We start from the raw sequence: 17243 nt of genomic DNA, 5'->3' as shown, positions 1-17243 counted from the left end.
GTAAGTATGCTACTAATTTCAATGCAAATGAATATATATATACCTACAACTACAAACATGGAACCTAAAACTTTTGTTAATTTAAAAACATGAATAATAAATAACTAAGAATTCATGAGCTTAAAACCGGCTTATAATAATTGAATATTCAATTATTATGTTTTTCTAAGAGAAACTGAAAAGAAAGAAAGAAACATTTACTGGCATATTGCGATGGTATCATTTCGAAAACCGCCACGAATTCATCGTCAGGCAATTTCGTAATGTTATCAAAGATTTCACCGAGATTCGAACCGCGAATCACACGGTGAAACTGCAGTTGCCTTAACCACTAGGCTATCGTGCTTGTATCTGTCTCCTTGCTTAATTCAGTTTATCTTATTTCTACGCTAACAACATAACTGAGACATTCTGCCTCTATAAATTTGTGTGTATGTAGATTTGTTTTTGTAAAGTGTGTTTTTCGTTGGGAATGAGAAGCTTTGTAAACTCGGGCTCAGTTTTACATATTTATGTTTTTTTGTTTTAATGGTGTGTTCAATTTATACTTATTAAGAATTTACGAGCTTAACACCGGCTTATAATAATTGAAAGGTTTCACCGAGATTCGAACCGCGATAACATTACGAAATTGCCTGACGATGTACTCGTGGCGGTTTTCGAAATGGTACCATCGCATTGAATATTCAATTATTATAAGCGGGTGTTAAGCTCATGAATTCTTAATAATAAATGCCTAGGGAGGTGCATTCAGGGAAAACTTTTATAGCATGAAATAAAAATTTTTAGGAAGGTGCATACACTGACCTCAAGGCAAATGGGGGGGGGGGGGGGGGGCGGGGGGCATTCATAACTTAGTCAGCTCACAAGAAATTTTATAGGCACCATTTTATACGTTATACCGACAGAGCTCAATTTCTATAAAAGCTCTGAAAAAACCTTGACATGTTACAAAGGGGAGTTCAGAATTTTGTGCAAATAGTATAACATCATTGTATTTGGTTACTGGGGCTGGATTCTCTGTCAGTATTAAAGTGTACACTGGAAATTGCGTAAACATTAAAAGTTCAACTCTACAAAGCAAAACTGTGAACAAGAAAACTCACTAATAAAAACTTTGTGACTTTTCTTGACAGTCAACGTAGACTATTGTGACATTCAAAACTCCCACCCACTGTTGCAGAATTACTTTCTTGTTTTCATGGCGTTTAAAAAAATATTTTCTCACTACATATAACATTTTACATTCAGCGCTCATTCAGCAAAACAGTATGCATAATACCTTACAGAATCGCATGAAAATTTAAAGAGTAAATTTTGTGTGCAAATAAGATTTCAATCAAAGTACATATTTACGCGTTTCACAGTTATGGCCCCGGCACAGTGAAATTTTTCATGTTGATGCGTTCAACACAAGCTTATGTTTTCCAGTAACATCACCACAAACATTCATTCATTTATTAATCATTTTCTTAATGCTATGTACATATGAGCCGTTTATTTTGAAAGTGGCATAAGTCATTTCATGTCGTTTAGGTTCAGTGGTAGTTTGTTTGTATCTCTCCTCGCCTCCAGTTTTTTAGAGTCCAATATCCAAAAGATGCAATTCTTATTATTATTTTATAATTGTAGAACCATCTATATATGCATTCGTTCAAAAATAACAATGCATTTAAGACCATGAGTTGGAAATGACTTATGCCACTTTCAAAATAAACGGCTCATATTTTAAATTTCCATATTGTATTCAACACATTAACTATAACATAGCTTAAGAAAGGTAGATGGCATTTATTATTTTAAGAATTATGTCCAAGCAGATACAGTTTAACTGTGTTTTGAAAGAAGTTAAAATTTCTAATAACCTGTACAGTGTTAGGAAGGGAGTTGAACAACTTGCGCGACGTGTAGATATAAAAGCTTCTAAAGTGTGACGTTCTAGAATACGGAATTTGTACAGTTGGAAGTATATTCCTACGTAAGTTATAGACTTCCGAGGGAAAGCTCTCCAAGTAACCTGAACGAATAAAGAAAATACTCAAGACTTTATATAAATACAAATGACGGCACGGTAGTATATCCAGTCTCCTAAAAAGCGGCATAGGGTGAGATCTATAGTTTGCACTACAGATACGTCTAATAATTCCCTTTTGAATCGTTACAAATGGTGACAGTTTATTTGCCGAGGCCACCCGCTGATACCATATTAAAGTTCAGATTGGAATATGCCGTAGTAAACAGTTTTTAAAATATATACAGTGCGACACTTTTTGAGACGATAACTGCCTAGTAGTATAGAGAAAGTACTGTTTCAATGTATGGATGTGCGCAGACCAATTCACACGATTATCAATTATTATACCAAGATATTTCAAATTCTCAACAACATCAGCTCTGAAACAGTTGTCACGGCATTGAATATTGCAATCGAAAGAACTTATCGCAACATTCTGAGTGCACACCATATGGTGTAAGTTGAAACGAAGGCATCCTTCGGCATGAAATATAATATCACAGCTAGGTAGTTCTTTGGCAACATGGCTAAAATACATAAGTTTCGTTTTATTACTAACAAGTAATTTGTGTGAAGCAAACCAAGCTCTCAGCAAATGCAAATCAAAGTTAATGTCACATATTAATTCAAGTTCACTAGTTGCACTGTACGCAATGGCCAAAACATCTGCAAACGCAGTGGTTTTGCCCTTAAATGGCAGGAAAAATATTGAATTGATGTATATTAGGAACAATATGGGACCAAGAACAGAACCTTGGGGTACTCCCAGATTTACAACCAGTGCGCTACTGTAACTGCTATCTACTTTTACTCTTTGTATTCTGCTAGAAAGGTAGGATTTACACCAGTTATGAATAAAGCCTCGGAAGCCTGCATGGTGTATTTTATCAAAGAGGATATCTCTATCGACCATGTCAAAGGCTTTTGTTATATCAACAAATAGGCCGGCGCAGTTTCTTTTACCGTCTAGAGCTCTGTAAATATTTGTGCAGAAACTCAGCAGAGCGTCTTCTGTTGATAAACCGGAACGAAATCCAAACTGCATAGGACTGAAAAAGTTTGAATTGTCTAGAAAATTTAAAATTCTTTTTTTGACTGCTTTTTCAAATACTTTCGATAAAGCTGAGAGTAGCGATATGGGTCTATAGTTCTTTGCATCCCTCTTTTCCCCCTTTTTGAATCAACCAAGATGTTGCGTTTATAAATATGAAGGAACTTCAGACTTAGCAATTGAAGTTTGTTTCGCCCTGCCCATTCACATACAGAATTTCGCGAAGCACTGTCATAAACATTCTCCCTATACAACAAAAATACTTGCTAACATATGTTGTGTTGTATTCAATTGTTATATTGCAGTTTTCATTTGCGAAATATGTGGGAAAAGTTACCAACGAGTGGGAAAAATAATTCCACTTGCAAAGTTTGCCAGCACCCTTTGCCAAAGCAAATATCAAATTCTTTTTCTTGTTTTTTGCTTGCAACAAAAGCTGGGAGTTTGCTACTCTTCCATATAAGATGGCGCCAGTGTCGCTCAATCTATCGTTCTCCATAAAAATACGTGGAATCTACTCATAATGCATAAGATTGAGTTTTTAGATAGATCCACCTCTGGTGTGGTGTATTTACACAGTAAAAACAAAACAAAATATAAGTACGACTATACATTTGTCAAATAATTGCAAATACGCAACATCAAGAGCTTGAAAATGAAAAAGGTTGTTCATGATCCGTAGCTTATATTTGCTATTGCAAGATTACGAAAATCAAATGTACAACACCCTGAACTGCCTTAATATAATTTTTTATTATCTTGCTTGAATCTTTTTTCTCTTTTTCATCTTGTTGAAAGTTTTTGCTTTAAGTACGAGCAATTTATGGGGCAAAATAAATTTTTTTCTTGTCAGTGGAACAATACAAATTTTCAAGAGTTTGCCTCAAAAACACAGTTATCTGCTTTCATCTCTTTAAATTGGATAACTTTAATTCTTTATGTGTGAACATCTTAGCTCTTGGTATGGGGGAGTCTAGAATGTAAGCGTAAACGCAGTCTTTTTAAGTAGTATGTTATAAGGGGGAATATAGAATGTAAGTGTAGGCGGAGTGTGTGTTATTAATATTATGTATGGGGAAATACAGAATGCAAACGTAAGTTAATGCACTAAACTGTAGTGAAATGTGGGAAAAATGTACATGGCAGAGTTGATATGAGCGTAATAGGATAGCAAAAGAAGAGGAAAGGGAAGATAAGAAATCAAAACCGAAGCTGAAACCGAAATCCAATGGCATGTTATCAATTTGTTTTCGAAGTGTTAACGGTGTGTTATCGATGAGTTTTCGGTTTGATAACTACGGGTTATGGGTGCGTTAGCCATTTCTTATAGCCGAGTTATCGGTTTCTTATCAATTCACTATCGAAAATTATCCACATGTCATCAAAAATTTATCGAAATATATTGCTTTATTATCGCTAAGTTATCAACTATTTCTCGAAAAGTTTTAGATCGATTTGCTATCTATAAAATTATCGACATATTGACATCGAAAATTTATAAATTTGTTATGGAAATGTTAACGATTCGTTATCAAAAATGTATCGTTTTGTTATCGAAAATGACATATTGCTTATCGGAGTGGCAACAGATTCGATTTGCTATCAACGACGATAAAAGTTCAATATATAATCGATTACACATCTGAGACATGTCGATAACAAGCCTATAAAAGGTCATTAACTCGACGAAAACTAGCCGGTAACAAACCGATAGCTTGACGAATGTAAGTCTCTATTGAGAATAAGCAGATAGTAAGACAATAACTTGTCGGTATCAGTTGTTATGGATAAAAATCGACAAAGCTTTTCTTATGAAGCCCGAAATTATTTGCTTCTGGTAAAGTTCACTCTGTTGTCCTGGGCGAGCTCCAGCGAATTTGAAAATATTAGTTTTCTAAACGTACACCTACATATGTGTTTACACATTGAATTTCACGAGTACTTGGCACTAACACTTTTTTTTCGTAAGCACTAACTACACGTTTTATTCTCTCACATCATAACCATTTGAAATCTCATTTTCCCCTTTCACAATATGAAATAACAACTTTTTATATGATTTATGCGATCAGAAACGCACCCTTTTAAGTGCACCAATATATGCACATAGGTGTATTAATATCCACATATTTTCATTAACCATACTTTTCCATCCATTTATGTATATATTCTCAACAGATTTCAATACGTACCGGATTGGGTGGCTGTGTGGTGTTAGTGACGCTTTTTCATTTTTTTACGCTGACTAATTTCTTTTGGATGCTAGTCGAAGGTAAGTTTGCCAATTAAACTCAGATCGTAGTGATTACAATTTTTATTTCTTCTCCAATGGTATACTTATGCCCGGGTTTTCAGTCCGAGTTTAAACTCCAGTTAAAGTTGACTAGAGTTTAACCCTGCCTCTTCGGCCGCTTAAGCTGAGATGAGTAGCAACATTTTATGTTATCGAACAAATTGGCAAGGTTAAACTCTAGTCAACTTTAATTGGAGTTTAAACTCGCACTAAAAAACCGGGCATTAGGCTGTGAAAATGGGAAGAGAATTAAAAGTGCTAAGCATGTTTGTTTTTTATGCAATTGAGGCCTGCTAAGAACAACGCGTTTAGCATTTATTATTATTGATATTCAATAGGGGGGCTCGCCTTCTCTTGCAAACGGTCCGTGCACCGTCGCAAGGAAGGCATAGATTGCATGGATTGTAAAGTCCCAATTTATGTTATGCTCAAACCTCAAAATTAAAACGCAAGCCTGCTCTCATTTTGCTAAAGAAAAAATTAAACAATTGCTTGAAACGATTTTTAGTAGTATATTGCTATTTCTATGCCAATATTTTCCCAATTGTTACTGATGCCCTGCTACAACTCCGCAATGGGTTGCTCTCAAAGTATTGCATAGGATATAAACAATCCATGCACCTTGCAAAACAAAGAGAATCCTCTAATATATTGAGAAAAGGATATTCTAGTTGATGTAGCCATGGATTTAATCATTAACAATCAACAGGGATCTGACAATTGAACAGGAACATCATCAACAGTCCTGCGCTTTGAGTTTAAACCCCACACCCGGGAGAAAAGAATTTGAAGAGGTTTCCAAGATATAACCGAATGAGTTGGCGTCTTTTTAACCCTTTTTTATTTGTTAATTATGTCAATGTCAGCTGATGACATTGATATCATCGGCCTAAAACCTGCGCCGTTAGTTCTGTTTACACCAATTGGAAAAAGAAGCGGTAAAGATGGGTTTGATGGTGAATGAGGACAAACCGAATCACCTGCTATCATCGAGCAAAGAGTCAGCGCATATACGCCTTGGCAACCACGCTACTGTTGACAGCCCTAATTTCGAAAGAGTAAAAGACTTCGTTTATTTGGGAACCAGCATCAACACTAGCAACAACATCTGCTCTGATATCTAGCGAAGAATCACTCATGCCAATAAATGCTACTTTGGACTAGGTAGGCAAGTGAAAAGTAAAGTCCTCTCTCGGAAAACGAAAATTATACTCTGCAAATCACTTATTATTCCCGTCCTGCTATATGGTGCAGAAGCATGGACCATGACAACAACAGATGAAACGGCTCTGGTAGTGTTCGAGAGAAAAGTTCTTCGAAAGTTCTTCTACGCATTAACCATGGCGAGTACCGAAGAAGATTTAACGATGAGCTGTACGAGCTATACGCAGACATCAACATAGTGTGGCATTACCACAATACAAGATATTTGTATTTATGTAAATACCAGAATAAGTCCAGCTTGTAATGCACAAGCAAATGAATTTCACTTTCGACCACACACGAATAACTCATAGCTACATAGTCATAGCGGCATAGATAAGTTATATTGAACCCAGCGGGGAGCCGTATCCGTTTACAATTGTTTAACCCATAAGCGTTACACTCACGTATCGATCAGCATGCCTAATCGACAGCGTTGGTTTGTCTGTGCGACTGACCAAACATTATTACATAGTTCGGTAATAAGAATATTCTGCTGAATAGGTATATAGAAATAGAATGCAGTTATTTTTAGTGTGTAAGTATTGTATGTAAATATTGTAATAGTATTGTGAGTAATTTTTCTATAAAAGAGAAAGTATTCAGTAATAAAGAACAATTTGATTCCAGCGCTGCACTTTAGCGCACATCCAAATTCTTTTGTCTTTAATTGTATTTAGAAGATATTACATGGCGATCCTGCCAAACTAGATTACACTTGGCAGACCTGCTAAACAATCTAGTTGGAGGAAGATCCTGCCAATCTAGATCAATATTTGGCAAAACTGCTAAAGATCTGACTGCCCAGAGATCCTGTCCATTTTTAAACAGTTAAAAAGTTTTTGTTAATTAATGAAAATAAAAAACAACACGGAGAACACAAACAAGATTGGAATAGTTACAAATGGAGCCCTTTCGTTCGGATTTTTTGGCAAATATCAAAGTGAAGGAGAATCACCAGAGGACAAATTAATTACTACCATCAGCATTATTAATACACGGCAAGCATTAGGTAAAGAAGTAAACTAAACATCGAAATTGGTTTTTGTTGTTATATCGGCCTACTGATTTGTAAGATCGCGGCTTCGAATCGAGCTAAAGGCCTAACAATAATTATTTTATCATTATTATTGTTATGATACATTTTTTCTTAATTGAAAAAATTATTAAATTAGAATAGAAGAAAGAAAAAATTTAGACAACTGCCAAAGCTCGTTGTATGGATCCATTTCGGGAACTGCTAAATTCCTTCACCGGCAACGTTTAGGCGCCGCTGCTATAACCATTCAGCCATCACAGCGGTTTTTTGTTTGACTTCATTAATCCTACTTCTATTCTGGTTCTTGCCAATTGATATTCACAACACTGCGACATCTGTTGCAGAATGAATGTGAAAATTGTACTTGTTTGATGGCAATGCTGCAATAGCGTCATATTTTATTGACACTTTTTCCCCGTGCTCTGGGATGTATTAACAATTTTTGTTGTTATATCGGCCTACTGATTTGTAAGATCGCGGGTTCGAATCGAGCTCAAGGCCTAACAATAATTATTTTATCATTATTATTGTTATGATAATTTTTTCTTAATTGAAAAAGTTATTAAATTAGAATAGAAGAAAGAAAAAATTTAGACAACTGCCAAAGCTCGTTGTATGGATCCATTTCGGGAACTGCTAAATTCCTTCATCGGCAACGTTTAGGCGCCGCTGCTATAACCATTCAGCCATCACAGCGGTTTTTTGTTTGTCTTCATTAATCCTACTTCTATTCTGGTTCTTGCCAATTGATATTCACAACACTGCGACATCTGTTGCAGAATGACTGGGAAAATTGGACTTGTTTGATGGCAATGCTGCTATATCGTCATATTTTATTGACACTTTTTCCCCGTGCTCTGGGATGTATTAACAATTTTTGTTGTTATATCGGCCTACTGATTTGTAAGATCGCGGGTTCGAATCGAGCTCAAGGCCTAACAATAATTATTTTATCATTATAAATGTTATGATAAATCTTTCTTATTTGAAAAAATTATTAAATTAGAATAGAAGAAAGAAAAAATTTAATATGATACTATGGCAGCATTGCCATCAAACAAGTCCAATTTTCACATTCATTCTGCAACAGATGTCGCAGTGTTGTGAATATCAATTGGCAAGAACCAGAATAGAAGTAGCATTAATGAAGACAAACAAAAAAACCGCTGTGATGGCTGAATGGTTATAGTAGGGGCGCCCAAACGTTGGCGATGAAGGAATTTAGCAGTTCCCGAAATGGATCCATACAATGAGCTTTGGCAGATGTCTACATTTTTTCTTTCTTCTTTTCTAATTTAATAATTTTTTCAATTAAGAAAATATTTATCATAACAATAATAATGATAAAATAATTATTGTTAGGCCTTGAGCTCGATTCGAACCCGCGATCGAAATTGGTAACCAACTGGCAACGAGCCGGCAAAATTCAAGTGGAATATAGAAGACACCACGAAGGAGAATTTCGAATGGCAATTAATAATGTTAAGAATGTTTAAAAATTAGAATAAATTGAGCGGCCCTGAGACGCTTCACCATTAGCAAAAATTGTATTTTTGCTTAGGATTTATTTCTATATATACTAGGAGAATTTAGAAAATAATTTAAGTAGAATGAAAAACAAAATAAATGTAAAAACTAAAAAAAAAATAAAAACAGCAAGTTTTAGAAAAAAAAGGAATTAATTAAATTTCAAAGTTTAAAAAGGTAAATTGGAATGTTTAGGATGTTTTATAATATATTCAGTTAACTTTCAACATATATAAGTTTCAGTTATTCCTTGGTTATGAACGAGATAACAACAGAGGAGGAATTCCATAGAATTTTTGAGAATTGTGAAAACACAATCAAAGATTTTATAAAAATTTCAGAAAAAATTAAAAAAAATAAAGCCGATAAGCAAGGTCCGAAACCGATTACTATAGAAGAGTATCGGCGAAGGAACAAATTGAATAAAACAGAAGAAATACCAAAAGTACCTGCCCCGAAAATCCAAAGAAGAAAGCCGGGAGGTAGACAATTTAAGAAAAGAAAAGAAATAAAAGAAATAGCTGAAACTTACAAAATTCTAAATGTTACAACAAATACAGCAAATAGGATTAAATTAAAAGAAAAAATCCAAGAATTAAGGAAAATAAACTAAAATAAAAAAAATAAAAACATTTTTTTTGTCCAATTTATTCAATTTAATAGAAAATGGTAAGGAAAATTCACTAAAATGTCCTGGTGGACTAAAATAGCTCAAGGCATAATGATAGCAATAGCCGGCTATGAATTCGGTCAGGAAAACACTGAGAAAAGTCCTGCAGATAAATTAATCAAATATGAACCAAAATTAAGTGTAGAAAATAAAGGAGAAAACCCAGATAAATGGTTAACTATTTTTGCATGCGTAATTACATTCTTGATTGTCACACTTGCAATTTTAATAAAAAATTACATAAAAAGTAAATTAAGACAATCAAATAATGTACAACAACGCACTTAAATAAAATGAATAAATGGTAAGAAATTTACGACAAATTATAAGAAGAAAAAATTAAAGCGGAAAAAGCATACAAATTCATAAATAACAAGTAAGGAAGGTTAAGTTCGGGTGTAACCGAACATTACATACTCAGTTGAGAGCTATGTTGCCAACATAACGGAAAATAACCATGTAGGAAAATGAACCGAGGGTAATCCTGGAATGTGTTTGTATGACATGTGTATCAAATGAAAGGTATTAAAGAGTATTTTATGAGGGAGTGGGCCATAGTTCTATAGGTGGACGCCATTTAGGGATATCGCCATAAAGGTGGATCAGGGTTGACTCTAGAATTTGTTTGTACGATATGGGTATCAAATGAAAGGGGTTAATGAACATTTTAAAAGGGAGTGGGCCTTAGTTCTATAGGTGGACGCCTTTTTGAGATACCGCCATAAAGGTGGACCAGGGGTGACTCTAGAATGCGTTTGTACATTATGCGTACCAAAGGAAAGGTGTTAATGAGTATTTCAAAAGGGCGTGGGGTTTAGTTCTATAGGTGGACGCCTTTTCGAGATATCGCCATTAAGGTGGACCAGGGGTGACTCTAGAGTGTGTTTGTACGATATGGGTATCAAATTAAAGGTATTAGTGAGGGTTTTAAAAGGGCGTGGGGCTTAGTTCTATAGGTCGACGCCTTTTCGATATATCGCCATAAAGGTGGACCAGGGGTGACTCTAGAATGTGTTTGTACGATATGGGTATCAAATTAAAGGTATTAATGAGGCTTTTAAAAGGGAGTGGTGATAGTTGCATATATGAAGGCGTTTTCCAGATATCGACCAAAATGTGTACCCAGAACATCATCTGCTGGATACCGCTAATTTATTTATATATATAATACCACGAAAAGTATTTCTGCCAAGATTTCAAGGGTTTTTTATTTCGCCTTGCAGAACTTTTTCATTTTCGTCTACTTAATATGGTAGGTGTCACACCCATTTTACAAAGTTTTTTTCTAAAGTTATATTTTGCGTCAATAAACCAATCCAAATACCATGTTTCATCCCTTTTTTCGTATTTGGCATAGAATTATGGCATTTTTTTCGTTTTTGGTAATTTTCGATATCGAAAAAGTAGGCGTGGTCATAGTCGGATTTCGGCCATTTTTTATACCAATACAAAGTGAGTTCAGATAAGTATGTGAACTGAATTTAGTAAATATATATCGAGTTTTGCTCAAGTTATCGCGTTAACGGCCGAGCGGAAGGACAGACGGTCGACTGTGTATAAAAACTGGGCGTGGCTTCAACGATTTCGCCCTTTTTCACAGAAATAAGTTATTGTCCCAGAATCTGAGCCCCTACCAAATTTCACAAGGATTGGTAAATTTTTGTTCGACTTATGGCATTAAAAGTATCCTAGACAAATTAAATGAAAAAGAGCGGATCCACGCCCATTTTGAAATTTTCTTTTATTTTTGCATTTTGTTTCACCATATCATTACTGGAGTTGAATGTTGACATAATTTACTTATATACTGTAAAGATATTAAATATTTTGTTAAAATTTGGCTTCAAAAATTTTTTTTTTAAAGTGGGCGTGGTCGTTCTCCGATTTTGCTAATTTTTATTAAGCATACATATAGTAATAGTAGTAACGTTCCTGCCAAATTTCATCATGATATCTTCAACGACTGCCAAATTACAGCTTGCAAAATTTTAAATTACCTTCTTTTAAAAGTGGGCGGTGCCACGCCCATTATCCAAAATTTTACTAATTTTCTATTCAGCGTCATTAGTTCAACTCACCTACCAAGTTTCTTCTCTTTATCCGTCTTTGGTAATGAATTATCGCACTTTTCCGGTTTTTCGAAATTTTCGATATCGAAAAAGTGGGCGTAGTTATAGTCCGATATTGTTCATTTTAAATAGCGATCTGAGATGAGTGCTCAGGAACCTACATACCAAATTTCATCAAGATACCTCAAAATTTACTCAAGTTATCGTGTTAACGGACAGACGGACGGACGGATGGACATGGCTCAATAAAATTTCTTTTCGATCCTGATGATTTTGATATATGGAAGTCTATATCTATCTCGATTCCTTTATACCTGTACAACCAACCGTTTTCCAATCAAAGTTAATATACTCTGTGAGCTCTGTTCAACTGAGTATAAAAACACCACGATAAAGCCAGAAACTATAGTTAAACATTTAAACACAATCGTAGAAACCCTAAATAATATAGGGCAGATAATCAATATGGTAAATAATATATGTACTGCTACTTTTGCTTGGAAGACTCTGCAATGAACAGGTAGTCTGAAAGAAAGTTGGAGATCTGGGTCCTTTGAAAAGACACTCCCCCCCCTCCAACCCTACCGTCCTAGAACCGTCGGTGAATATGGAAATGCTGCCTGTGGTATCCAGGAACCTGCCCGGGTCCTGCTGAGAATTTTTACTATAAAGTTGCTGTCGGCAACTGTTGTGTTCGCACACCGGTCTGTACTTCTAGGAAGGAAGTCGTAGTTACACAGTATGCTACCGTGACCTGTAGGCTTAGTGCTCCAACTGGACGATTATCTTAACCGCAGTGCTGACGTTGCAGCTGCGCGGTATCCTGCTACATCCAGAGGTAGGATGTCAAGAATGATTTCAAGAGTAGCGCTTGGCGTTGTTATCAGAACACCACTTATGCAGATCATACTAGATCTGTGCACTTTTTCTAGTAAGTTTCGGGTTGACGCCTTGTCCAAGGCTGTCCACCATACAATTAACCCGTACCCCGTATGGGTCGGATAATCGATGCGTAGATCCATCTGGTTGGACCCCGTTTTTTGCCTATGGCTCTTTTACACGTGTATAAACCGATATATGTTTTTTTCTGGCGCTGGATAATATTATATTTCCTGTTCAACCTTTTTTCTAGAACCACGCCTAGGAATTTAACCCCATCGGCCAGATTAAGGCGCACTCCGTTTAGTTCCGGTAGGGTTAACGGTGGTATTTTATACGTTTGGTGTATAGAACAAGTTCCACCTTGTCTGAATTGACGCTGAGTCCGCATCTGGAGGCCCACGAGGAAACCTCCCGCAGTGCTACTTGCATTAAGTCACACAAGGTTTGGGGGAATTTGCCCCTATAAGCAATAGCTAGGTCGTCCGCGTATGCCACAACCTTGCCGCCACTCCAGCGTGTGTCTCGTAATAACGAGTTCACCGTCAGGTTCCATAAGAACGGGGAAAGAACCCCAACCTGAAGGGTGCCTCTTGTGACATAGCGTATTCTACCAGACTTCCCCATGGATGAAAGTATTTTCCTTCCCCTGAGTAGTTGATCGATTAATCCCACGACGGACCTGGTTACGCCCAGATCCGTCAAGGCCTTGCTGACGACGTCTGGGCTTATATAGTTGAAGGCTCTTTGAATATCAAGGAAGGCCACTAGACAGAAATCATTTTCGATCAAGGATGTTTCTATAGTAGAGGCTAGTCTGTGCAGCGCAGTCTCAGTGGATTTGCCATTGAAGTAGGCATGTTAATAGCCAGATATTAGCTTGCTATCAATAGTTGTCGTGCTGAAATCACGTATGATCCTCTCTAGGGCCTTTAGCAAAAAGGGCGAGAGACTAATCGGTCTGTAGTCCTTTGGCTCGTAATGAGAGGCTTTACCAGCCTGAGGAATGAAGATGACCGTAGCGTTTCTCCACGCATGCGGAGTATAACTTAAAGCATTCGGAGAATTGTGTGTGTGTGTGTCAGTATCCTACTACCTTTGAATAGCCGCATACAAATAAATAATTGAAAAGAACTTAAACCAAAAAACAAATATCATGGAAACGTTGACCATTTCAATGCTCCAGCCAACTTATCGTATACCATATACATATATAATCTGAGGGTGACATGAGGTGTAGACTAGAACATAATGCCTCAGTTATTTCATCTGGCAGACGGACTTGTGGATGGGCTGGCATTAAGAAAGCTGTTCGTGAAAAGTTTAAGCCCTAGAAGAACGAGGCAACTGAGCGTATAAAAGCCGAGGAATAGTGAATCAGTTTAATTTTAACGGGCTATAAGATAAGTACGCGAGTAGATAAATTGTGAAGTACTACCACTAATACTATATTAGTGTTGTAAACAAAGAACATTTTGCTATACAAAATATTTGAGTTATTAATTCGACAGTTCAGCGATTCGAACGATTACACAAGGTGAAAAATAATCAAAAGTTTAATAAAACTCGTTACAAAACTGACAGAGCTACTCTCAGATTGGCAACTTTTGTGTGTCAGATGGCGCTAGCTTCGTTTGCATTTCTGATGCAAATACGTACATTCTACTCATCTATCAGCGTATGATGCTGCATTGAAAATCTCATCTAACATAGCATGAACTGCACTTGACCAGAGAACTGTCACTTATGGTTCTAATTAACGAGTTGTGCATGCAAATGATTACTAAAAACTTTAAAACACTTGACTTAGAAATGTTCAAGATAACGTCTACATTTGTGGATGTTATTTGTGATACTCAGCTGAGCAGAGCTCACAGAGTATATTAATTTTAATTAATTTGGGGAAAGTAAGTACCTATAGTGCTTTGTTTGTTCTAAGTTAAGCATAATCAAGACTAATTAGACAAGTGAAGCCATGTCACGTGTATGTTTTGTAAGAGTAATGGAAGCTTATGACTTACACCTATTTTTTCAATATAGTTTTTTTTTCTACACCCCAGCTACAGTGGTCGCCTGACCTTGCATGACTTTCCAACTAGTTAATAGCTGATTTTTGCAGTTGGCTGTTATTATTTAGATTTGTCAAGCATTATAACACTGTGCAACAGCCGGCTGGGTATTGTACTAAACCTATTTTTTTTGTAGAGATTGAGGCTTAAGTAGACAAAGTATTATCTCCGTTTTCCGAAGTTAGCCTCCAAAAAATAGATATCGGCTTTCGAAGTTCGAAATTCTACATTTAGAAATTTTTTTTTTTTTTTTTTTTTTGTTAACTCGTTCAGCAAATTAAAAAAGTAAAAATGTGGTCGTGGCCCGCCCTTTTCTTTTATATGAATGGCTGAATTCTTTGTTTGAAAGATTTTGTATAACAGCTGTTATACGAGGTGAAAAGTCAGAACTTCGAAAATGTGAAAAACCTAATATTTCCGAATTTTCGGAACCCATATAAAAAATCTTAATATTGCTGCGAAGGTGGTTAAATGGCTTTTATTTTGATATGCATATCTTTGAAGAAAAATTTTGCAAATCCCCTGTTTAAGCGAAAAAATTTGTTTTTTACTAAACATTTATGTTAACCAACACAATTTCCAGTTGGTAAAACTATTGAATATTGAATAAATCATAAACTTGGATTAAATGTGCTATTTTCAAATCAAAGCACTGCGTTTTTATATTTATAAGCTTTTAGCAGTACTTATGTCCACTGTGCTTCCCAACAAATGATGGTCATCAAGTGTGCGATGCTTTTAAAGTGAGTAAATCAGAACAGCTGAGATTTAGTACTCATTCAATAGCATCAAATATTTGATAAAAGCGTATAATACCAGCTCTAAAATAAAAAATTTCTGAAAAATAATGTGAAGCAATTCTACAATCGAACTTTTGTTTTGTGTGCGCTAAATTTAGTATTAAAACAAGTTTGTTAAATACTACTCCCGTAGATGAATCACTCTATACGCAGTATTTTGATCAGCCGATTATAAAAGGCGAGTCGTGGGTTCGTATTTAAATTACATATTCACATGCCTTTGATTCATAGATTTTTATATATTTTAATACAATTTTAGATATTTTTAACGGCCCGGACATTCGAAAACCTTAGATAGGTACTAATGCTGCGATTGCGATTGAGGAAAGCTTGGACGAAGACGAAAACGAAATTGACGGTGACCAAGGCCTTAACGGTGTAGATTAAGAAAATAATCTTGTATCAAACAATATGTAAAATCATTTGTAATATCTATATCTTTAATAAATTGAGCTTAACAAAAAACAAGTGTAAGTGCAGTTCTACTGCGTAGTCAAGCCTTATTTGATTTAATTGTACACAATTTTTATGTAGGGACTGGTTTAGTTGTCGTTTTATACACACTTAGATCATGGCATAGATGATCGACACAATTTGTTGGGGAGCACAGTGGACATAAGTACTGTTAAGAGCTTAAAAGTATAAAAACGCAGTGCTTTGGTTTGAAAATAGCACATTTAATGCAAGTTTATGATTTATTTAATATTAAATAGTTTTACCAGCTGGAAATTGTGTTGGCAAAAATAAATTTTTGGTAAAAAGCGCATTTTTTCGCTTAAACAGGGGTTTTGCCAAATTTTTCTTTAAAGATATACATATCAAAATAAAGGCCATTTAACCACATTCACAGCAACACTAAGATATCTGATATGTGTAGGGAAAATTCGGAAATATGAGTTATTTCATATTTTCGAAGTTCTGACATTTCACCCCGTATAACAGCTGTTATACAAAAATTTTCAAAAAAAGAATTCAGCCATTCAAATAAAAGAAAAAGGCGGACCACGACCACATTTTTACTTTTTTAATTTGCTGAACGCGTTAATAAAAAAAAAATTAAATTTCTAAATGTAGAATTTCGAACTTCGAAAGCCGATATATATTTTTTGGAGGCTAACTTAGGAAAACTGAGATATTACTTTTTATACTTAAGCCTCAATCTCCTCAAAAAAGTTGGTTTGGTCCAATACCCAAAAAAAAGTTGATTTTTTCGCATAGTGTAATTAATAATAATAATAATAATATAAATAATTATTGTCTTCTGTGATTACCATTGTAGTGAATTTAATTTGATTCTTCCAGTATTTTGATTTAGTAAACAACATTCAGCGGTCAATCCAGTGACTTTCGCATTCAAGCTCCTGACAAGCTTTTTTTTAACCCTGTGCGTGAATGCAGTTTTGATAAGCGCCACTGTATATTTATAAAAAAAAACAAGTAACGACGGGACTGTGCCGAAGACCTCATACCTTTCATGAATGGGGCTGAAAGATAATCTTATCCCGTTCGTAATCTCCAAATAATCGGATGTATAAGATAATAAATATATAGTGAACAGATGTACATACCTAAACGACTTTTAACATAAATATAAAATAAACAAGTAAGGAAGGCTAAGTTCGGGTGTAA

The 17243-nt window shown here is 35.4% G+C and overlaps 1 protein-coding gene across 1 annotated transcript in view; it reads left to right on the top strand.

Annotated features, from left to right (window-relative positions):
• Dh44-R1 (Diuretic hormone 44 receptor 1) overlaps positions 1 to 17243 on the top strand; it is a 225696-nt gene that overhangs the window by 134989 nt on the left and 73464 nt on the right. The window contains exon 5 of the mRNA XM_067773817.1: positions 5244 to 5337. Within this exon, the coding sequence (XP_067629918.1) occupies positions 5244 to 5337 (94 nt within the window). The remainder of the gene's footprint in view (positions 1 to 5243; positions 5338 to 17243) is intronic.

The sequence above is a fragment of the Eurosta solidaginis genome, chromosome 3 (genome assembly GCF_040869045.1).
Source record: "Eurosta solidaginis isolate ZX-2024a chromosome 3, ASM4086904v1, whole genome shotgun sequence".
NCBI lineage: Eukaryota > Metazoa > Arthropoda > Insecta > Diptera > Tephritidae > Eurosta > Eurosta solidaginis.
Note: the sequence above shows the minus strand (reverse complement) of the source record. Positions and strands in the feature narration are given on the sequence as shown.